General features: G+C 46.8%; 1 protein-coding gene across 2 annotated transcripts in view; it reads left to right on the top strand.

Annotated features, from left to right (window-relative positions):
• The window catches only part of TNR (tenascin R), a 95,832-nt gene extending 76,850 nt beyond the window's left edge, over positions 1–18,982 (top strand). For both annotated transcript variants that reach the window (XM_068986017.1, XM_068986018.1), the window contains 5 exons: positions 5,722–5,873; positions 7,322–7,418; positions 13,258–13,419; positions 17,740–17,903; positions 18,863–18,982. In XM_068986017.1, coding sequence (XP_068842118.1) covers positions 5,722–5,873; positions 7,322–7,418; positions 13,258–13,419; positions 17,740–17,903; positions 18,863–18,982 — 695 coding nt within the window. The remainder of the gene's footprint in view (positions 1–5,721; positions 5,874–7,321; positions 7,419–13,257; positions 13,420–17,739; positions 17,904–18,862) is intronic.
• Positions 18,983–24,013: the final 5,031 nt, after the last annotated feature.

The raw sequence follows: 24,013 nt of genomic DNA, 5'->3' as shown, positions 1-24,013 counted from the left end.
TGCCAGGAGTCCCTGTCCATCACCAACTCCCAGAGCCTACTCAAACTCATGTCCATTGAGTTGGTGATGCCATCCAACCATCTCATCCTCTGTCGTCCCCTTCTCCTCTTGCCTTCAATCTTTCCCAGCATCAGGGAAAGACTCATTTTCAAATGAGTCAGTTCTTCACATCAGGTGGGCAAAGTACTGGAGCTTCAGCTTCAGCATCAGTCCTTCCAATGAGTATTCAGGACTGATATCCTTTAGGATGGACTGGTTTGATCTCCTTGCAGTGCAAGGGACTCTCAAGAGTCTTCTCCAACACCACAGTTCAAAAGCATCAATTCTTCAGTGCCCAGCTTTCTTTATGGTCCAACTCTCACACCCATACATGACTACTGAAAAAACCATAGCTTTGACTAGATGGACCTTTGTCGGCAAAGTAATGTCTCTGCTTTTTGATATGCTGTCTAGGTCGGTCATAGCTTTTCTTCCAAGGAGCAAGCATCTTTTAATTTCATGGCTATAGTCATTATCTGCAGTGATTTTGGAGCCCAAAACAATAAAGTCTCTCAATGTTTCCACTGTTTCCCCATCTATTTGCCATGAAGTGATAGGACCATATGCTATGATCTTAGTTTTCTGGATGTTGATTTTTAAGCCAGCTTTTTCACTCTCCTCTTTCATTTTCATCTCTTTCCTCTTCACTTTCTGCCATAAGGGTGGTGTCATCTGCATATCTGAGGTTGTTATTTCTCCTGGTAATCTTGATTCCAGCTTGTGCTTCATCCAGTCCAGCATTTTGCATGATGTACTTTGCATATAGGTTAAATAAACAAGGTGACAATATACAGCCTTAACATACTCCTGTTTATCTCTTCTCCAGAGTACTCAGAACTTGGGGTTTTATTTGCTTTTTTTCTCCCACCAGAGTGTGAGCAACCTGAAAAATAAGACTGTGTCTTATGCTTCCCTATATTTCAATCTCTTATCCCAATATTTAAAACCCAATAGACACTTCCTATATGTTTGCTGAATGAATACACAAAAGAATAAACACATAAATCAATTGGAAGATACTGTGAAGGAGGCCAAGGTGGTAGGTTTGACAGCCCATGTGGGCTAAACAGATAACTTTTCTCTGTCCACAGCCTCAGACTTGTTCCCCAAACTTTGCTACCCACAAACCCACTTCTGAGAAAAAAGTGTAAGGGTGGGTGGCTAGAGGTAGTCCCACCTGTGCTAATATGAAACGGCACCTTTTGTCTGCAGTTGCAGAGTCTTTCTGAGATTGTTCTCAGAGATAAATACTGATATCATAGTTCAGTTCTGATGCTAAGGCCAGTAGATTGGGCAGACACTCTCCAAAGCCGTTAATTCTGACCATTTTAAAGACCACATTCAACAACACAAAGCAGGTAAGGGACAGAGCAGGGACAGCCCACTGGGGGCACTCTGTTTGCACTGTTTATCACAGAGCTCACTTCCCTCTACTCAGCATTCAGCCTCCAGATGCCCAACAGAAACCAATTTCTGAGCCATTCTTCCAGTGAATGCCCCAACCCTGTGGATCTCCCAATTACATCTAGAAACACTTAGCTGTAAGACATTTCAGTGTACCGATCGCTTGGCATTGCTTTCCTCTTAACTTGGTAATCACCACAGCCTGTGCTTTAAAAAAAAGAAAGAAAGAAAGAAAAAGAAAAAAGCCTCTTTGTCAGGCCAGGTCCTAGTAATTGTATCAAAGGGGAAGAGAAGGAAAGCCTTCCAGTTTTGGTCTTCATCCTAAAATTTCTGTCTTGGAAAAACTACTGGGATGATCTATGTTAGGGTTAAAGGTGAGTTTTTGGTATTTTAGATGTATAACGTCCAGAGAGCTAAGGATGCCCCCCAAAATGCCCTGATCATCTCCTAAAAACATATGAAGCCACAGTGTATATGCAATGAACAAAGCAAATTGGGAACCAGTGTGTTATATATTATTAACTAAACCAGGGCCCAATAACCCCACAGGAGAATTTAATGGTAAAAACTGGGACACAAGGCTTAAACTCAAGAATAATTAGAGTCTCTTATCCCTTCTTGCTCAATCTACGCATCTTGGGACCAGCCTACTCAAGATGTGCCCACTGGGAAAGGGAGAGAGAAGGAAAGGGAAAATGGGAAAGAAAAGAAGGAAAGAGGGGAGGTAGGGCAAGAGAGAGACAGACAGTCTGTTTATCCACTCTGCCATGTGGATGTCAGCAGAGAAAGCGGATCATTGCACCCCTTAGAGCACAGTCTAGCTAACCAGTTCCACCTCTGGACTCTTTAAGAAGAGGAAAACATACTAGAGGAACTGTGGAATTCAAATCCAGCTGGTCTTCAGGCTCATCTGAAGAGCTTTAGTTAAATACTGATTCCTGACACCCAGCCCCCTCCCGCCACCCCTCCCCCCGCCACTGCCCCACAGCATTCTGATTGAGCAAATCTGCTGCAAAACCCAGGGAACTCAGTTTTAATAGTTTCTGGTTTAGGAACAATTAATGAGTCTGCTTCCTCTCAACAGCTGAAAAGGAATAATTTGATCATGGACTGGTGGTGGGAGGTAAAACTTTGACAGTCTTAAAAGCTGGAGTAGGATGGAGAGCAGTGGTTTCATAGTAAACGTCTCCTTCAAGCTCCCAAGATGTGAATATTGCTGCCCCAGATAGTCTATACAAGCAAAATGCTTTTGATTCTTTCCATTAATGCTACAGACTAAATTATAGTAAGTGGAACTCTAAGCTACAAGGTGGACCTGCCATTTGTCAAAGGTAAGGCAAGCACATCTAGCAACCATGCATCAGCCCTGCACACGTTTGGTGAGCTCCTCCACTAACCAGTCCAGTGGGGGGTCCCAGAAGGACGAGAACATGCCCCTTCCTCTCCCAGGGTGCAGGCTGGAACCTTCATCCTATCCAAACTTATACACTCCTTGAAAGTAAAAGTGAAAGTCACTCAGTCATGTCTGATTCTTTGCGACTCCATGGACTATACTGTCCATGGAATTTTCCAGGCCAGAATACTGGAGTGGGTAGCCTTTCCTTTCTTCAGGGGATCTTCCCAACTCAGGGATCAAACCCAGGTCTCCCGCATTACGGGCAGATTCTTTACCAGCTGAGCCACAAGGAAAGCCCAAGAATATTGGAGTGGGTAGCCTATCCCTTCTCCAGGGGATCTTCTGACCCAGGACACTCCTTAGGTCCACTTTTTTCTTAATTTGATTTTATCCCTGTTTTCTGACTTTATCAAAATGCATCCCTGTTTTATATGACAGCCATTTAGATATGTAAAAGCTTCTCTCCCCCAGAACAAGTTATCTCATTGTCCTATATTTGTTGTTGGCAGTTCTGCCTTTAAAACAACTGATATCTTTGAGTCTTTTGAAAGGATCTAAACAGAAATATTAGATAATCAACATTATCAATGTGAAGGAGCCTATATAGGATCATTTATTTGTCTGTTCTAAAGTTTGGCCTGGTGTTATATGTGTATGGGGAAGAAATGTGGGGTTCTGGCCCCTTTAAGGAACTGAGGCGGATTCAGAGGAAAGGGCTATCTGTGCATGAGGCAGAAGTGAGCTGAAGACAAGCATGTTTTATGTTGATCTGAAATGAGAAACTCAAGCAGTGAGAAAATAAAGGAAAAAGGAAGGCAGACAAGCCAGTTGCTTTAAAGACCAGCTAGAGAATATCCTGGAAGTCAGGAAATAATCACTGTGCTCCCAAGGTGGCAAGGGAGGCAGGGGGGAGGTGCTCACTCACACCTGTCCCTGAAATGTAACTGGACCCTCTAGGAACAGGTGGGATCAGGTACTCTAACGAGCTCTTGGACAGGCTGGAGATGCAAGTTGAGAGCTTTTCTATAGCTATTAAAGAAATACATTTTGGAGGGTTACGATATTTCATGTGAACAAAGAACTTTGAGCTAACTTTAATCTTTGGGGCCTTATATGCTAATAAGATAAATATTTGTTGTTGTTTAGTTTCTAAGTCATGTACGACTCTTGCGACCCCATGGACTGTAGCCCACCAGGTTCTTTTGTCCATAGAATTTCCCAGACAAGGATACTGGAGTGGGTTGCCATTCCGTTTCTCCAGGGGATCTTCCCCGCCCAGGGATTGAACCTGAGTCTCCTGCTTGGCAGGCAGATTCTTATGATGATCCATACGATGTTCGTTAATCATTTGCTGTCTGGATAGCTGTAGATCCAGCTAACTGTATCACAGGGTATAGTCCCCATTTTAGTAGTATAAGGAGCGCTTGACCTGGAGTCTGAAAACCTAAGTTCAAGTGAACAGAGGAAGTCATGTGATCTTTCTGAGCTAGTTTCCTTCTCTGTAAAATAAGTCTTCAATCCATAACAATGTCTTCCTCTCATGTTTTTTGCAAGAACTGCATGGAAATAAATGCACACTGGTAAAGTACTAGTTCTATAGGACTATTTTGTATTCCCTGGCGGGACATGCCTGTAGCAGGTGGTGGCTTGTTCTACACTACCTTAAATGGAGGGGAACCTAATCCATGGTGTGGCAGCAGGCTGGACAGTCCTTATGCAAGAGGAGTTAACGCATCTCCAACAGGGGTCTTGCATAAAGCCTACCAAACCGCCAGAAGCTCTCACTAACACAGATGTTTCATTGAGGTTGCTGTCATCGCCCTTGTTCGGCATTGTGCTGCTGCTTGCTCCGGCCCACTGGATGACTCTGCAAGGGGCCCTCTGTTATACCTGCAGTGCACCGGTTCTGCCACGAGGGGCCGCTATAGGGTCCCATGAGGTCCCTACCCCACCTCTCTTCAGGATTCTGCTACAGTTCGCAAGATGCAGAACCGCAGCAGTGCACCACCCTTTCCACTGACCCAGAGATCTTATGTTTACAGGGCACCCAAGGCACTTTTCCTCCCGTGGCAAGCTCTGCCTTTAACTAGCTCCCATCAGCTCCTGCAGTCCAGTAAAGCTCCTCCCAAGGGACCTCTGCTTTCTGGCTTGCCTGTTCAACATTAAAATCTGCCCTGAAGCCAAGCTCTTCAAGACACATGATTTAAGCTTCTCTTTCAGCTAATTAGATATTGTTCTACAAATTGGGCTGTTCTCTCTGAAAGATGAGCAGCAATTTATTTCCTCTGCCCTCTCCTTAAACTTAAACTGAACTGTAAAACATGGCCATTTGATTGTTTAGTCCAATCAGGAGATTATTTTGCATGAGAAACAGATATCCATCTTCTTGCTAATGCTCAGCCTGTTTGGGGCATTCCTTATGGGCAGCTGTGAAGATGGTGGACGGCTGTGCTTAAATCCCTCTCATTCTTTTGAGATGTGGGCTCTGCGGTGATTTATTGTGGCCTATGTATCTGTAATCATCGCCTAAGTAACCCATCACTCTCTGTATTAACATACTTTCACCCTTGCTGGAGGAATATTTTTATTATCCTCATCTTTCTGATGAGAAGACAGATGCCAGGAAGTCAGGCTATTTGCCTAAGCTAAACAAGTGGGGGGGTGGAGGAGTCACACAGCGAACCCAGCTCGTTGGTCTTCAGATCCCATAAAGCTGTATACTGTCTGATAAACCCAACATCAGTTGAAGATTCAGTGAAGATTCCTTACAGCTCTTGATGAAGCACTGTCAGAGTCTCTAAAATGTTTTACAGTCCAAGGGGCTCTCATGCATAGTGGGAGGTCCCTACCCCACTATGGAAACTGCCTCTTTTCTTGTGCAGGGGGCCGGGTCTTCCCTCATCCTCAAGACTGTGCCCAGCATTTGATGAACGGAGACACTCTGAGTGGGGTTTACACCATCTTCCTCAACGGAGAGCTAAGCCAGAAGTTACAGGTGTACTGCGACATGACCACCGATGGGGGTGGTTGGATTGTAAGTACCTATGGCTGTTCTCCGGGCATGCCAGCAATCTTGGTGCCTCCGTCCACCTGGCTCAGCATCCATCCATCCACACTTCACCATTCTTTGGCCATTTTTTTCATTCACTCTCCTCCACCCCCACCCCACAGGTCCACTCTGGAGCTCTGCATCATCCTCAGGGCCCTTGTTCAGCAGCCCTATCACAGGTTTGACCAGGCAGAAGAAGGAATAAGAATATGAGGCTGCAGGGGCCCAGCCAAGAAAGGGGGACCCAGGAAAACGGCTCCTTGTAGGGAGATAGTTCATGCAGGAGGATGCCAAGGAAAGGGAAAAGTAGCTCAGAGAGGCCCAGGGTCTTGCCTGCTGAAAACTGCAGCTATGATAAGGAGTAGAGGAGGTGAGTCCCTCGCAGGAGGAGGGAAGTCTCTATGGGGAGGTGATCAGTATCTTTCTGATGGAGAATCACATATGGCGGAGCAGTTAAGGGGCAGAAAGTGGAGGACCACCTCTGTTTACAAAGGCCGTCTCCGTCCTTTCCTGGCCTCTCTGGTTCTTCCCCGTAGTCTTCAGGGAGCAGCAGTGGTAGGGGAAAGAGAAACTCCATTTTCTATCACGCTCCTCCCATGTCCAATAGGGCAGTACAGAGAGAAGAGAATGAGCAGCCTGGCGAACAGCCTCACACATCACTGCAGGCCACCATGCAGGTGGAGGAGGTCTGGCAGCCTGGCTGGAAAGCAGCCCAGCATTAGCTAAGTCAGTGCAGATGGAAACCCAACCCCTTCACCCCCCTTCCTCCTGAGAATCCCGCCTCCAGCACCAACACACCCTGCTGGATTTTTCACAGTGCCAAATGGATGGTTGTTGAATGGAGTCAAATGGTGGCTGGTCTCCAAACAGTCACTCTTGGGAGATGTCTTCTTCTATGTTTCTGACATATTTGTGCCTTCTTCTTGAAGCGTAATCGGAAGTTGAAGTCGAGGCTGATGTATTGGAGGTTAAATGAAATTAGCACTTAAATGGCTCAGAAAGTGAATGATACACACTCGCTTTGCCTGGAACAAGATGATGACATTACTGGCTGATCTGAAATGGGTCCCGTTCTTTTGGTGAAAAATGCTTTCTGCTGCATGCCACGGTGTGAAAAGATGAATTTGAGAGCCTAGCCTATTTCCCTTGACTATCGAGAGTTTGATGTGTATCCTGAATCCTTTCTACATTGCAGGGGTGCAAATTAGTGTCAACATCACACCCCAGCCTATTCATCAAAGGCCCCTGTGCTTCAGAGAAGGGCTCCGAGCGTCTCCTGCCATGACCGCTGTGCAAATCCCGAACTCTCTATTGCAGTGGTCCTTACCTGTCTCTGTCACTGCAGATATAAAACTCAGTTACAGCAGCTTTACTCATTAAAGTTTATTTTCCTTAGCATTTTTTTTTTCATGTGTCCCCCTTTCTCTTCACAGGTGTTCCAGAGGCGGCAGAATGGCCAAACTGATTTTTTCCGGAAATGGGCTGAGTACCGTGTTGGCTTTGGGAACCTGGAGGATGAGTTTTGGCTGGGTATCACCTCCTTTTTTGTTTCCCTTGGAATGCTACTCCGGCGTTTTGTCCGTCTCCCTCCTTTCTGTGTCCATCTGGGATTATCAGAAACCCTGGGTCTGTTGGGAAGTTGACAGCTCGTGAATTGCTTTCAGTGCCTCTTGTTCTGTTTGGCTCCACTATTGATCTGTTTTTATCTTGTGGTGGTGTTTTCCTCTTTGCTCTGTCTCTTCCCATCCTCATTAATAATAGTCTCTTATGCTGATGGGTCTTGATGTGAGGCAACTTTTACAAAGGGAGTGAGCTGCCTGATGGGGGAGGAGGGGGCGGGGGAGCAATGGGGTCATCTCTCAGAAGCCAGGCATCAGCCAGCCAGCCTACAGGCCAGGAGGAAAATGAGACAGTCACTCAGACCTTGTTCCTTGGAGGAATATTATTACCTGACTTGGGATGGAAAAAGAAAAAATGAAAATGACGTTAGAGGTGACTGGCAATTTCCTAGAGGTCTGATACAAGCAGGAGGTGTAGATTGAGAACCGAACTGGTGTGAGAAGGTAAACACACACCCGACCCAGGCAGATGGCAGAGGATCCAGTTCCAGAAAGCAGTACATTTATTATTCCCTGCATCTCCCTGTTAGATTTTCACAGTGATCATGAAGGGAGGCCAAGGAAAGGCAATAACTGTCTTCTATATCTGTGGCCTCCTCTCTATCTCCCGCTCAGCCTCACCATCTTTCTCTCGGATGCTCCTATAAGAACCCCATAACTGGCCTTCCTGCCTCCTGGATCAACCATTGTCTACATGCCCACTAGAACCATCTCCCTCATGCCAAAATCTGAGCAATGGCTAGCCCCATTTGTAGAACTTCTAAGTGAGTCCTCATCACCAGCACCTTAGCTATGCTACAAGGCCCTCCTCTTGGGCCTGCTCCCCACCACCAAGAGCCCCATTCCCCTTCCCTGCACCAAACTCCAAACATTTTCTTATTGAAGTATAGTTGATTGGCAGTGTTTCAAGTATACAGCAAAATGTGCAGTTATACATGCACACATAAATATATATATCTATTCTTTTCCAGATTCTTCTCCATTATCAGTTATTAGAAGATATTGACTATAGTTCCCTGTGCTATATATAGTAGGTCCTATTGTTTATCTATTGGGTTCGTCAAAAAGTTCGTTTGGATTTTTCTGCAAGGTAGTATGGAAAAACCCAAACTTTTTAGCCAATACAATACTTGTATATAGTAATGTATATCTGTTAACTCCCAATTCCCAATTCACCCCTCCCTTTCCCTAGACTCCAAAGCCTTAGAATCACTAGTGTTTCCTTTGCAAGGAACCTCTGTCTATCAACTCTCCTCCACCCCCATACACCTTGCTGTGCTTCTCTGCATATTCAAAGCCTCAGCTCACCTCCTCTTCCCCAGTAGGACCTGTCCTATCCATTTTTCTCTAACTTTGCCTGCAGGAGCAGTCTCTCTCCTTTGTGGCCCGAATCAGAGTCTGTTTTCCTTTCTGTCTGTCTTGACTATACTATGTAAACTTCTTTCAGGCCTAGGACCTAACCATATTCATTTTCAACCTCATTACCTGTCACAGTGGCTGAGGATAGTAGGTACCTAAAGTATAGACTTTATTTTGGGGGGCTCCAAAATCACTGCTGATGGTGACTGCAGCCATGAAATTAAAAGACACTTACTCCTTGGAAGGAAAGTTATGACCAACCTAGACAGTATATTCAAAAGCAGAGACATTACTTTGCCAACAAAGGTCCATCTAGTCAAGGCTATGGTTTTTCCAGTGCTCATGTATGGATGTGAAAGTTGGACTGGGAAGAAAGCTGAGTGCAGAAGAATTGATGCTTTTGAACTGTGGTGTTGGAGAAGACTCTTGAGAGTCCCTTGGACTGCAAGGAGATCCAACCAGTCCATTCTAAAGGAGATCAGCCCTGGGATTTCTTTGGAAGGAATGATGCTAAAGCTGAAACTCCAGTACTTTGGCCACCTCATGCGAAGAGTTGACTCATTGGAAAAGACTCTGATGTGGGGAGGGATTGGGGGCAGGAGGAGAAGGAGCCAACAGTGGATGAGATGGCTGGATGGCATCACCAACTCGATGGACATGAGTTTGGGTGAACTCCAGGAGTTGGTGATGGACAGGGAGGCCTGGCGTACTGCGATTCATGGGGTCGCAAAGAGTCAGACACGACTTAGTGACTGAACTGAACTGAAAGTGTAGATACCAATCACTCAATTGATAAGAATTTATTGAGTGCCTATTAGATGCCCGGATCTGTATTTGCTGATGAATGTAATAAAAATAGAAGGTAAAAAAGGAAAGAGAAGTGAATAGAAAGTATCCTTGCCTTCTAAGAGTTTGCAAACAGCTTGGGAGGTAAGTGTAAAGCACAGAAATCGATGTGCCCACAGCGGACAGTGCTCATGCTTCCCCAGCCTCAGTCACTTCTGGGAAACATCTGAACTGTTGCACGCTTGAATTTTCTATATATCACTTAAAAAAAATTATTTATTTGGCTGTGCTGGGTCCCAGGTGTGGCACATGGGATCCTCAGTTTTAGCACGTGGGATCCAGTTTCCTGACCAGGGACTGAACCCTGGCCCCTTGCATTGGAAGCTTGGGGTCTGGACCACTGGACCACCAGGAAAGTCCCTATGTATCACTTTTTTAAAATGAAATCTATTCTTTTGTGAAAGAAACATCGCAGCATTGCCAAAAACAGAAAGCGAGTCATCATGTGCCATAAATAAAAGGGAATCTTAAAAATAAATGCAATGAAAACAGCAAAAATATTAAATGCCAATTGTTGCTGGCGCTGGTGGTGTTAAAAATGGAGATTAGAAAGCGCTGAGTGTTAAACCACAAAGCTTTTGTTGTTGTTGCTCTTCAGTCACTAAGTCATGTTTGACTGTTTGCAACTTCATGACCTGCAGCACGCCAGGCTCCCCTGTCCTTCACTATCTCCTGGAGTCTGCTCAAATTCATGTCCATCGAGTTGATGAAACCATCTCAGCCTCTGTTGTCCCCTTCTCCTCCTGCCTTCAATCTTTTCCAGCATCAGGGTCTTTTCCAATGAGTCAGCTCTTCGCATCAGGTGGCCAAAGTATTGGAGCTTCAGCTTCAATGTCAGTCCTTCCAATGACTATGCACAAAGTACTAGATCCAGACTGAGAGGAAATGGTTAGAATCAGGCTTAAGGCTTCCCCTCCATCTACGGAGAAAGAGACAGAATTTGGAAATACCTTTCTCCCTACACATTTAAAGTTATTTAGTCTTTACTCTAAAAATGGCTTCCTGGGTGGTTCAGTGGTAAAGAATCCACCTGCCAATGCAAGAGGTTCAGGAGAAACGGATTCGATCCCTAGATCAGGCAAATCCCCTGGAGGAGGAAATGGCAACCCACCCCAGTATTCTTGCCAGGAATATCCCATGGACAGAGGAACCTGGTGGGCTATAGTCTATGGGGTCACAAAGAGTCAGACATGACTAAGCACATTCCATAATTACTTCTCATATCATCAGAGATGCCCTCTCACACTCAGAAACACTGTACTCATCTATGAGCTAGGCCACAGATATTCAGAGAAGGAAGAGTCAGCTTCCTGCAGAAGGCATTGAGAGGTGAGTAAAAAGGATGAAGGAGGGAGGGGGATAAGAGAAGAGGGAAGGCAGGGATCCTGTTGACGTGAGCACATGGGAAAATGAAAAACCATCCAATCAGAGCAAAGATGCAGCTCAGGGAAAGAAGAAAATGAGGTGAGGTGGGTTGAACGAAGACATGTTACAGTCCCTCAAGTGAGGAAGGGAAGTTTTGACTTAATGCCATACGTAATAGGGAGCCAGGGAGGGCTCTTAAGTAGAAGCACAGTCTGGTGACGTATAGTGTGGTGGCAGTACTCAGGTGAGGGGTAATACTCTGACCACGGTTTATGTTGTAAGCTGGGTTCCCTAGAAGCAAAGTCTGACACTGGGATTCTTGTTCAAGCCATTTATCCGGCGAGTGCTCTCAGAAGTGGGTGGGGGAAACAGGATAGAGCAGGGAGGAGTTTAACAATGTGATCTTGGTGGGAGATTAGCATCGGTCTGATCTCCAGGGAAGCTCTGGAGCAAGAACTGCTCCTCAGAGTTGGTCCCCAGTGGAGCAAAGGGGCTGGGATTTGGGACTACCTCCCCCCTGCCACATCAGGCACTGATAGGGCTCTGCCCCAAGGCATGGGGGAGGGAGAGGGTAACTTCCAGAGTGAAGCAACTCCTGTTTGGGCAATAAAGCTGTGAGTTGTTAGCAGCTGAGGTTATGTCCACTGACCAGTTAAAGGGCATCTGGGTAGGGCACCACCAAGATCCACCACATCACAAGCCAAGTGTAGGGTACCAGTAACCCAGCAAACAGCAAATAGCAAACAGTTATATAACATATAATATATAATTAACATAAGGCTTTAACTCTCAAACAGGACAGGGAAACAGAAAGATCCAGGTGACCCTCCATCAGCCATGTCACCTCTCTGGACTTCAGCCACTTTTTCAACAAAACAAAGAGACTAGCTTAAGTCATCTCTAAATTCCCTTCCATCTGCAGTGTTTTCAATTCTATATCATGGTGTATTCTGATAGATATCAAATGTCACAGCAAAGCAAGAGGACCCCAGTTCAGCAAGCAGGTAGAAATCAGGAGGATTCCAAGATCACCAGCAATGTGGGGGTGGGAGCGGTTCCAAGTCTGGGCAGGGAGGTCAGAATCAGAAAGATCCAGAGCACAGCCAGCCAGAGCAAAGAGACAAGAAAATGCATATGGGAAAATATCACCAAGAAGGATCTGGGCTCTGCCTAACTCTGGACTTCTGGGGTTTGCACCTATTAGATCAAAGGCTAGAAAGCTTAGAGGCCAAGGAGACAGTGGTAGAAGGCCAAGGGGGTGGGCTGGCGGGGTGGGGGTGCGTGACTGACCAGATAGATGAGTGCAGAGGTGGCAGCGCAAAGATATAACAGATAGATCCGAGAGACAGGAACTGGCGTCAGGAGACAGGGGACAATATTCTCTGACCCAGTTATGGGAGCCTCAGGAGGGCTGAAGCAGAAAACAGGAAAGACAGTGTAATTAAAGGTGGATGGAACCCCCTCCCAGGCTATTGGGTAGGATGTCCAGATCCTCTGGACCCTCAGGGTCCACTCTGAGTTCCCCTGATCAATGCTCCTACCTCCCGCTTCCTATCACTCACACCAAAGGAGTCACACCCCCATAATGCTGCTCATCATTTTCAACCCAAACTCTGGTTTGGAGTGGAAGGTGGAGCAGGGGCAGAGGGCAGGCCTAGGCCAGGAATCCTATGGCTCAGAGCTTGTCAGTTACTGGGTCAGTACTTGATGGCAGGACCCCTGAGCTGACCTGCAGTGGGAACTCACCAGCAGAACTGGGTGGCTTTTTTGCAGGAGGAAATTTGGGGTCTGGTAAGGTCTGATTGGGCTTCCCTGGTGGCTCAGTGGTAAGGAATCCACCTGCCAGTGCAGGAGAGATGCAGGTTCAATCTTGGGGTCGGGAAGATCCCCTGGAGTAGGAAATGGCAACCCATTCCAGTATTCTTGCCTGGGAAATCCCATGGACAGAGGAGCCTGGTGGGCTACAGTCCATGGGGTCACAGAGTCAGACATGACCTAGGAACTCAACAACAACAACAAGGGTCTGTTTGATAACCAGCTGGGAAGGGCTAAAAGCGAAAGCAATTCCAGTACTCCTCCTCTTTCCCAGAACATCTGTTTTGAGGCCACAGTTGCATTCTGCCACCCATATCCAAAGCCACTGCGGCCAGGCTCACTGTGATCTTGACTCTTCTCCACAGGGCTGGACAACATACACAGGATCACGTCCCAGGGCCGCTACGAGCTGCGCGTGGACATGCGTGACGGGCAGGAGGCCGCCTTCGCCTCCTACGACAGGTTCTCCGTTGAGGACAGCAGAAGCCTGTACAAACTCCGCCTAGGAGGTTATAACGGCACCGCAGGTACCCTGGCCCCCCAGCAGCCCCCGATGGTAGTGGACGTGCAGTAGGGCCCCACACTCCAGGCCAAGCTGCTCTGGGCAGTAACAGCAGCGCCCACAGTGCTGGTGAAGTCCCTGCTGGCCAAGGAGGAGGGTGGAGGGCTGGAAGTGCTGGCTCTGGTCAGGCTGCCCCCAACCTGGGTTGAAACAATCCCCTGGAGGAGGGCATGACAACGCACTCCAGTATTCATGCATGGAGAATCCCATGGACAGAGGAACCTGGGGGGTTACAGTCCATAAGGAGGCTAAGAGTCAGACACAACTGAAGGGATTTCGCACGCACGCAAGCTCCTCACCACTCAGGTGACCTGCAATCAATTTCTCACGGACTTCAGTTTCCTCATCTGGAAAATCTTAATAATGATGCCTGCCCTAGTTCACAGAGCGGACAGAAAAAATAATGTGATAGATAGAGTGAAAGTGCTTTTTGAAGTTAAAAAAAAGTACCATGTAACGGTGAAGGATTATTTTTCTTGTCTAGATTAGTCAATATGGGCTCTCATCCAGTGAAAGCATAATCATCTATTGTCTGGATAGAAATCTCCCCTGCAATGACAGCTAGGAAAATCATCTCTGAACTAATGAAAATAAGACAGATGCCCTCATTCTGAGCTGTCCCCTCCTCTATCAGCAGTCTTCATCACACCTCCATCAGGGGACAAACAACAGCTCCACATGTCCCCCGACAGGCCACATGTCTTTTCAGTCCTCCACAAGAACCCACAGAGGGTCACGTTTTCTGTAGATTTTATGACACTTCCACTAAGTACAACAACCATCTCTATAAGCTCTGTCGCATTAAGAGTTTTATCAGGACATCATATCCCAGTCTGAGTCTTAGGCTCTGCCTATCTATTTCCTAGGTTCCCTTCCAGTACATATCCTAAAACCTGTTTTGCCAAATATTCCAGTATTTGGTACATGGAGTTTTTGGTCCTTTCATTAACTCCAGTTATATGGCTAAATGCTAGGGTATAAATTTAGCAACATGTTCAAGACTCTTGGAGTTAAGACCATCAAGTGTTGCCTCTGCAATGACTGCATCTGCTCAGCTGTTTCTCTGCTCAGCCAGATGTCTTTTCTCCCAAGAGAAGACATGCTTTCCCTTGTTGTTGTTCACATGAGAGATCATGCCCCATGGCAATCAGACTTGCCTGAAGTGCCCCAATAAAAGATCCAATTTACCCACACTTCAGATGTAAAATAGTCATTTGAAATGGAGTGTATTACACAAGATGTCAGACCAAACCATTTCAGAAATAACCTGATACCAACCACTCCCTAAGATTAGAATCGTGCCTGCAGAAATCCGTTCTTATTTCTCCCACAGAAAGACAAGCAAGCCCTCCCACTTCCTCACATGGCCAAGCCCCCTCCCTCCTCCTCAGCAGCCCCAGGCTGTGCTCTTACCTGGCAAACTTGGGCCCAACCTCTGCAGTCTCTGGGTAGCTCTGTCTCACTGCTGGACCCCGCGAAGGTTGCAGCTGTTGGACTGTGCCCTACTCTCAGGTTTCAGAGGCAAGTCCCACCAACAGTTTGGCCAATCATCAAAAATGAATTGGAATCTGACCTCGTAGGTCAAATATTCAATTCATCTTCTTCAAACCATGAGAAGCTAGGATTATGTAGGCCCCTTCTCTGGACAACTTCACACAATGGTGGTTCTTTCCAGACTGGAAGGTCTCCAGGGAGGAGGAGCCATCCTCTCTCTGGCACTTACTATTGCCCAAGTCCCCTGGCCTTTGTCTTTCATGTTGCTCATCTTTATTGGCCCCACTAGAACAGTGGCCTCCATGGCCTTTAATGCCAAGTCCCTTCTCCCATCTCCATTGTTCTCAAGTCTGCAAAAATCCAAGTCTCTAACCAGGACTCTTAATTGAATTGGAGCTGAACATTACAAGTCAAATTATAGCTAAAAGGTTGTTGAGCAACCTCCAAAAGTTCATCGTGCGAATTGTGAGGACTCATAAGGAGCATAAGGCATGACCTCTGCAAGAACTAAACTTTTATCTGAAAAAGAAACAGTTTGGAAGCAACTCACCACAAAATGAATGGTACTCACTTCCAGTTTAACGGAGAAGGGGGGTCCTGGAGGTTGAAGAAGGCTTCATGAAAGCAGCAGCATTTGGCTGGGATCCCAAGGGGAAAGGGAACATTCCAAGGAAAGAAAATCCTGGGGGAGAAGTCACAGAAGAAGCAGTTAGTGTGGAGGGAGGGCAAGTGCAGAGGACCTGGCTGCCCAGGACAAGGTGTGCGTTCAGAAAGAATAGAAAGGAAGCAGGTGGAGTAGGGTGGAGTCAACCCTGAAGGGCCTTAATGCTAAGGGGACAGAGGAGTTCTGTCTTAATACGGTGGGCAGTGGGGAGCCATGGTGGGTCCTGAGTGACATAGCGGACGTGGAGTTTTAGGGAGATCCAAGTGTCAGCCGTAAATAGAATAAAGCAAACCTGAGTGAAGAACAGAGACCAGCTGGAGCTGCTGCATTAATCTTGGTAGGAGATCACAAGAGCCTTGACTGATCTTAGGAGTTAAGAGAAAAGCATCAATCTGAACAGCAGTTTGAGAGAGAAAAACTAAGACTTAGATAATAGATGAACTGAACATTTGAGGTGGATTTATGAAGTAGGAATGGGAAGGGGGCCAGATCTGGGGAGGAGACAAAGACCAACATCAGGATCATATCTGAGACAGCAGCAGGCAACATCCAAAGGGGAAGCAGGAGGGAACAGTTCCCAGGGAGTGAGGAGGAAATAGTTCCCAGGGAGGGCAGCTCCTAGGTTAGAGAGATAAGCAGGAGATGCGAATATAGAAACGTGGGCAGAGACAAAATAGGGGACCGATGGTAAAGAAAGAATCTCTAGAAAGTAGGATTAAGCCAGGATTTTTTAAGACACAGGGATTGAGTATGAGTTAGGGTGAGAAGAAATGAAAATGCCAAAATATCAATATATATCTATCTCTATCTGTATCTATATGAAAAAAAAAAAAAAGAAAAAAAGAAAAATAGTAAGAACTCTTTTCTGCCTTCTCCAGGACCTGGAAGAGATGAGAAAGAATGAGTTGTAGGTCAGTGGGATTAGCTCTGGGTAGAGTAAAGCCTAGTTTGTTTAGAGACTGAGAGAGGGAGATAAAAACGATGGGATAGAAATAATAACATATGGACTTAGGGACCAAGCTGGCCTGAATGGACCAGGCTTCCCTATAAAAGAAAGACCATCCTCCTAAGAATTAAATTGTGACCAGAAGCACCTGGAGGCATTGAGTGGCCACTGTGAGGGTGGACTCAGGAAGCCACAGGACCAGAGCCATGAGTTCCCCTGGCTTAAAGTGACCTCGGAAGCATCTTAGACAACACTCATTCAATAGCACGAGCCCCTTCACAACATATCTAACCACGAGTTCTGCCAGAGTTTTGGCCAGTAGTTATAAATTAATTACAGCTTGATACCTTACTTAAATACTCAGTTCATATGCGTGGCCTGCACAACATCCCAACAAGAAAACCCCCAGCTTCTAAAACTAGAGATATCCCCATATTTCCAAGTAGTCTATCCCATTTAACAACAGCTCTAACTTCACAGTCTCTACCTACTGATCCTCATACTTCTCCAAACAGTGTTTGTTTGGTGGAGTTCTGCTTGTTTGCCAAATAGCCCATCAAATATCTGGAGTCGGTGATCTAGAACCTTGTCTCCCCTTACAAGTCTGCTTTTCCCCAAGATACAGCCCTGGTTTTCCCAATCACTTCTCCTCTAATATGGTTAGAATTTTTTTATCATCTTGCTTCCTATGGACAGAAACTCTAGTTAGCTAATGTCCCTCTTCACATGTGGACCCAAGTTCTGAACAAGCGGATATTGGACATGACCAAGGCCTGGGGAAAGCCAGGCTGCACAGTGGTGACCCGGATAATCCAGGGCAGCATGACTCATCACTGTCTTCTCTGAGACACAAGGAGCCATCCACGCCTGTGTCCCAGTGCCGGCCTGGAGGAAACAGGCAGGGATGGTGAGGCGGAGCTGAGTGAACACAGTTCTGAGCAGAAGGCTGGGGGAATGAGGAACTGAGCTGGAGAGGGCAGCGCAGATGTAGTGGATCCCAGGAGTACATGGAGAAAGAGCTCAGTATAGCCAGGCTGAAGCTGAACAGACACAGAGAGGTAAGTGGAAGGTCTCTGAAGCAGAAGCCAGGTTTGTTGGGGCCTGGGCCAAATGTCCAGAACGTTGTGACAAAAGAATGACAGGTTCAAGGACAGCTTCAAGCATGTGTTTTTTTTTCCCAGGGGACTCTCTCAGCTACCATCAGGGCCGCCCATTCTCCACGGAGGACAGAGACAACGACATAGCAGTTACCAACTGTGCCATGTCATACAAGGGCGCTTGGTGGTATAAGAACTGCCACCGGACCAACCTCAATGGGAAATACGGCGAGTCCAGGCACAGTCAGGTGGGTGAAACTCGGCCGCTGCATAGATGAGCCAGCGCCGTGCAGCCCACGTGCCTTAGCTCCATGTCCTAAGTGCACAGGTGGGCCTTGCATTTCCCTTTAAAAAAGATACACTCAGAGTGTTGAGAACGGACTATTATAGAGAGGAAAATAATGCAGACACTGAGATAAGAACAGGGCAGAGTCAAAGCCAGAGGAAGAAAAGGGGAACACACCCGGACCCGGGAGCTAGAACTCACCCAGAGAAACCTTGATGACCAGTCAAGTCCCATTTCATTTCCTCCTCTAGGATATCCCGTGAGGAGCTTATCAAGTTCAGGGACAGCTTCATCCAAGAAGGTTCGGCTCGGCTTCATCCAAAGAAGTATCCTAGGAAGGGAGAGAGCAGAAATAGCAGTGTAAAAGAGACCATGTCTCCCCATTGGAGACTACGCATCCATCGGCTGGGCTGGACGATAGGGTGACCAACTGGGACCTCTCTGGTTTTAGCACAGGAAAGGCCAGCAGCCAGGGGCACCCCTTAGTCCTGCGCAAACCGAGATGGTTGGTCACCTGATAGATGGAAACCACTTAACACTCCCATCAAGAGTGAGCAGTCAAACACAGTTATGCTCTTCAAAATGCTTCTATACTGTTGGGAATCTGAAATTCAAATTTACTGGTGCATGCAAATCCTGAAAGCCCAAACAGAAAGCCAGTGATAAGGAAAGACCTGCTACACGTTCCTATTATAGGCCCAGACCACAAGCATGCCTAAAGAGAAAAGCTAGAAAAAAAAAAATCTGTTTTTTGGCCCCTTTTGTGGGGGGAGGGAACTCAGACACAAAGCTTCAAGTTAATGGAAAAGGGCTAAATGTTCATCTTGGATTCCCCGCTCTCAGCACCCTCTTTCTTTTCAGGCTGGGAGTTTGCTTGAGTGGGGAAAGGTGATCTGACATGCTCATCTTTCTCCTTCCCAGGGGATCAACTGGTACCACTGGAAAGGCCACGAGTTCTCCATCCCCTTCGTGGAGATGAAGATGCGCCCATACAGCCACCGTCTCGTGGCAGGGAGAAAACGGCGGTCCTTGCAGTTCTAAGCAGTGGGTGGCTATGAGCCAACTGACCTATTCTGTCATTTGTTTGTACTTTATAATATGAAACAAGGGGTGGGGGCATAGTACTGTGCTTTGCAAAATGTTAAGAGTGTTTGAAGGAAGCCGGATGTAGCAGAAATCAGTTGAGAATCAGCAGCTCGTGGTTTCTGCTGCCCCCGGGCCTGCCCCTCAGTCTCCATGCTCCCTCCTACCCAGCCATCCCTAACCATCCCCCCTTTTTCCAGCAAGGAGGAACAGTGAGACATTTTCTTAAAAGACCAACTCAAAGCCAGATCGTGGAGTCAGATCGGTGACAGGCACGTGCCTTCTTTTCTGCCCTCCTTCTGAGATACCCTTAACTTCCAGGAACCGAGTTCTGGTCACTGCCTTCGGTGGCCGGGTTCTCACACCAGCCCCGAGAAGAGAGAGAGAAGCCCCAGCAAGAGAGCTTTGCCAACAAGTCCCCTTAAAAGGAAACAGATTAACCTCATCCTGTCCCAGCAACCCAAGTCCTTTGTAATGGGCCAAAGATTCTCATCAAACATTCTTAGTCTTACCAGCCAAGTGTCCTCTGTCACCTTCCAAGTGGAGGGGCCTATTTTCTAGCCAACCCATCCTTTGCCCACTTCCATCCTACCTTAAGATCCCCTGTGGCCTCACAAACCCAGCCACTGTTTTGGATTCTAGTTCCCAAGGTGCTGCTTGCACCTGGCTTGGGCTGCACAGCGGCCATGTGCCTGAGGGTCATAAGTCCCTGCCCCCTCCCTCAGGTCAACTGTCTTTGAAGCTGGGAAGGGGAGAGAGCTATGGTTCATAGCACTTTGGGGCAGGCACTGAGGGAAAGACAGAAGAAGCAGATCTGGGTTCCCCTCGGAACCTGCCATTGAGATCACAGGTGCCATGGGGAACATAGCTCCCACCTAGCTCCATTTTCTCTATTTCTGGTCCTATTTGTCATGGATTCTTTTTCCCTGAATTGCAAACTAAAGCCTCAATTCTGAGGCTCTCATTTCAGCCAGGCTCTCCTTAGGGCAAGTGGCTTCATAAGAGTCAGGAGAAGTCATATGACCAGCCAGCCATTCCCCTGACTGATAATCTCTGGGAAGAGGTGGAATTTCAGGGTTTGGGTTTCAGTTTTCTCCTCTTTCTTTTGGTCCAGTGAGAAACAGGAATGACCTCCTTAATGAGGTGAGCTCACGAGAAGCCTTTCTCCATCTTCTTTTTTTATTCTGCCTTTGAGAGGAAAAATGAAAAGTGCCAGAGGGAATTGCATCTAGAAATCCAAAGGTGAACAGGGGAGAAGTATGGGCCTACCTCCCGCTTTATGAGATGTGCTCTCTTTGCTAGCATGCTTTGATTTTTATACCCAAGAGAGCTGGAGGCTCTAAAGCCATGACCCTTCAACTTCTCCAACCAAATGTCAGCTACAAGCATTCCTGTGGTGTCTGCCAAAATTCATGCCCAGTCTCCCTAGCCTCTTGTTTCCTCCTCTCTCTTTTTCCTTAAGGCCTCAGGTTTGGTTTTGTTGTTGTTGTTTGTAATATCCGCCTTTAGTCAAACTGAGACATCCTGGGCCTTTCCTAGCCAATCACTGGATGAGCCTGAGAGCTGACAATTTTCTAACGGGAACATGCCCAATGTAACTGAGCTCTATTGAGCAGGGAAGGACAGTCCCTCAGGCTGGCAACCACGTTTCTGATGTAACGAGGGTGGAGCCAGCTGCCCCTTGCCCTCTGCCATTAGTAAGTCTTCAAGGTCTTGGTCACTGCCCACTGCCAGGGTGTGGGTGCGACTGTCAGACCAGTGGCGGAAATGGAGGAGACATTCCCATTTCTCAGTTCACCATGGGCTTCAGAAAACTAGGGGGAAGGAAGAAGAAACAGAAACAATCCTTTCAAGAAACCTGTTAATTAAGATTTAGCTAGAGAGTGGGAGCCCAGGGAACAGCAGGAAGCTTGTCGGACGAGGAACCTGGGGTCTCAGGGGTGGGCCCAGCTCTGCCGTGTTTTGGCGCTATGACTTCGGGAAGGTTGTTTCACCTCTTGGGGCTTCAGTTTCCTCATCTGGTAGGATGAGACTAGAATGGCTTCTAACTTCCCTTTCAGTTCTGACGGTCAGTAAGGCTAGTCTCTGATCTGAACATGGAAATTGGCACCGGTGAGCGAGCACAACTAAGCAATGAAAATTCACTAGAAGCCCTGCTTTATGAAAGAGAGAGAAAAAGAACAGCTGATTCAGAAGGCATCAGTAAAACATATACACATGGACATATAGGCGCACACACACACACACACACACACGAAAACATTGCATAGAAGACTGTGCCAAGAAAGTGGCTGGACTCATTTCGTCCATAAAAGCAGAACCCGGGGTTCTGGGTGGTACGAACACAGCCCACCTCATTGACGGAACTGAGACGGAAAAGATGATGGGTCCTCATGTTGTCAATTCAGGTGAAAGCCAAGAAACATCAATGGGAACCAAAATCTGTCTTCTACTGGAACCATTTTATCCTATGGAACATTTTTATAAATAGTATCAGCAGCATTGCCTAGATTCCTGTTAAAGAATTTCAAAGCAAAGAAAGGAACTTCAAAGACCAGCTCACCTAACTTCCTATAAAAAGGATTTATAGATTCCTTTTATTAGGTAGAGTGATTTTCTCACAAGTTTTCACCAATGTTAAGAGACACTGTACGTCAATATCTCCCCAAGGCCCATGGTCAACTGGATTCAAAGCTTCATAACATGACTCATGGATTTCTGCTTATCCTGTTTCTCCAAGCACCAGTGCTCTTCCCAAAGATGGATCCAGAACACAATGTCACAAAGAGCTCACCCTCACACACCACAGTTTCATTTGAGGGACTCAGAAGGAATAGAGGTGGACTTTGCTCAGAAGCAGTTTAACAGCAAACACATCAGAATATGTGCTTATAAAAAAAGAAAGAAAACACCCTACCAATGACCTCAATAGGCTCACCACCTAGACCCAAGACCCAAACAGTTTCTTCTTGCATCTCCCGATCAGATAATTTTGAACGCAGTAAACACTTTCTCCAGGTTTATTTCTAGAAGGTGAAGGGGCAGAGGTAGGGAAGAGATGACAAATTTGTGGAAAACTCCTGCCAGCCTTTAGACTCCCTTGTGGCTCAGTTGGTAAAGAATCCACCTGCAATGCAGGAGACCTGGGTTCGATCCCTGGGTTGGGAAGATCCCCTGAAGAAGGAACAGGCTCCCCACTCCAGCTTTCTGGCCTGGAGAATACCATGGACTGTATAGTAAGTACTGCTGCTGCTGCTAAGTTACTTCGGTTTTGTCCAACTCTGTGTGACCCTACAGACGGCAGCCCACCACGCTCCCCCATCCCTGGGATTCTCCAGGCAAGAACACTGGAGTGGGTTGCCATTTCCTTCTCCAATGCGTGAAAGTGAAGTCTCTCAGTCTTGTCCGACTCTTAGCTACCCCATGGACTGCAGCCCACCAGGCTCCTCCATCCATGGGATTTTCCAGGCAAGAGTACATGGGGTTGCAAAAAGTCAGACAGGAGTGAACAACTTTCACTTCAACTGGAGGAGGGAAACTTGCTAAGCATGACCACAAGGTGGCGTTGACATCTCCCAGTCACCTTCTGATGATGGGATTGAGGACACAGTGCCTCCAGATTTTCAGAACTCATACCAGACCAGGACCCAGGAAAACTAGCTGACTGATCTGTAAAAGAAACAACAAAAATGGTAGCAAGAAAATGCAAACCAAAATTCCAGAAATAGTTTAATCCACCCTACCCTTCATCTACCAGATCTCCACCCCACTACTCATGGAATACGTAAGACACCCAACACCTATGCCCTCCCACCTGGGAAACCAGCAGCCCTCTGCACAGTGAAGCTCTTATTTCAAAGACACATGTGAAGAACCAAGGTTGCCAATGAGTTCAGTGCCAAACCAAGCAATCTTTAATCACATTTATACTTTCAAAATCCAGTCCCAGAACCAAGCCATAGATTAAGGGACAACAGGTCATTATGGAATCTTCTCAAAAAGCCCTTTTAAAAGCATCATTTGAGAGTGGACTTATGACTTCCTCTTTGTCCTCTCTTCTGGAAGATAAATGGGACCTGTGAGAACAGTGGGTGCAACAAGCAGAGGGGGTTGAAATAGACTAGCTAGTGGCCTGGATTTGCAAATATTCCTGGGGCATGCAAACATTTTTCTTTTTCTTTTTTACCCTCCACTCAGATTTTCAGGAAAGGTGGAACCACTTACTTAGGATATGTGCTTTTCTATGGTTTGCTTTCTTATCACCAGACTCCCATTCAATCTAATCCCTTACTTCCATTTCTTTCCCTCCAAGCGGGACACTAGGGCATCCCAAGTGGCTCAGTGGTGAGGCGTCTGCCTGCCAGAGCAGGGGACGTGGGTTTGATCCCTGGGTTGGGAAGATCCACTAGAGGAGGAAACGGCAACCCACTCCAGTATTCTTGCCTCGGAAATTCCATGGACAGAGAAGCCCAGTGGGCTTCTGGGAAGAGCCAACTCATTGGAAAAGACCCTGATGCTGGGAAAGATTGAGGGCAGGAGGAGATGGGGGTGACAGAGGATGAGCTGGTTGGATGGCATCATTGACTCAATGGACACGAGTTTGAGCAAACTCTGGGAGATAGTGAAGGACAGGGAAGCCTGGCTTGCTGCAGTCCATGGAGTTGCAAAGAGTCAGATATGGCTGAGTGACTGAACAACAAAAGGGGGAACTATGTTTGCATCTCACTGTCCATTCTTAAAACTTTGATAAGGAACCTCAGAAGGATTCACACTTCAGTTTCAATAATCCCAAGAGGGTGGGGTAACCTACTTTCACTTGTCTCAAACTTGCCACAGCTGCAAGAAGGACCTTGGGACCCCAGAGGCCTGTAAAGAATCTGGGAAGGTTAGGAGTGTTGCTTCTTGCACATATCTCCAGACACCAAGAGCTGCTGATTCAGCCTCCCTGGGTGGTGTGTTTTCCTCTCAGTAACGATGGCAGAGAGGTTC

Source organism: Capricornis sumatraensis, chromosome 14 (assembly GCF_032405125.1).
Source record: "Capricornis sumatraensis isolate serow.1 chromosome 14, serow.2, whole genome shotgun sequence".
NCBI lineage: Eukaryota > Metazoa > Chordata > Mammalia > Artiodactyla > Bovidae > Capricornis > Capricornis sumatraensis.
This window is presented reverse-complemented; position numbering and strand designations above follow the sequence as displayed.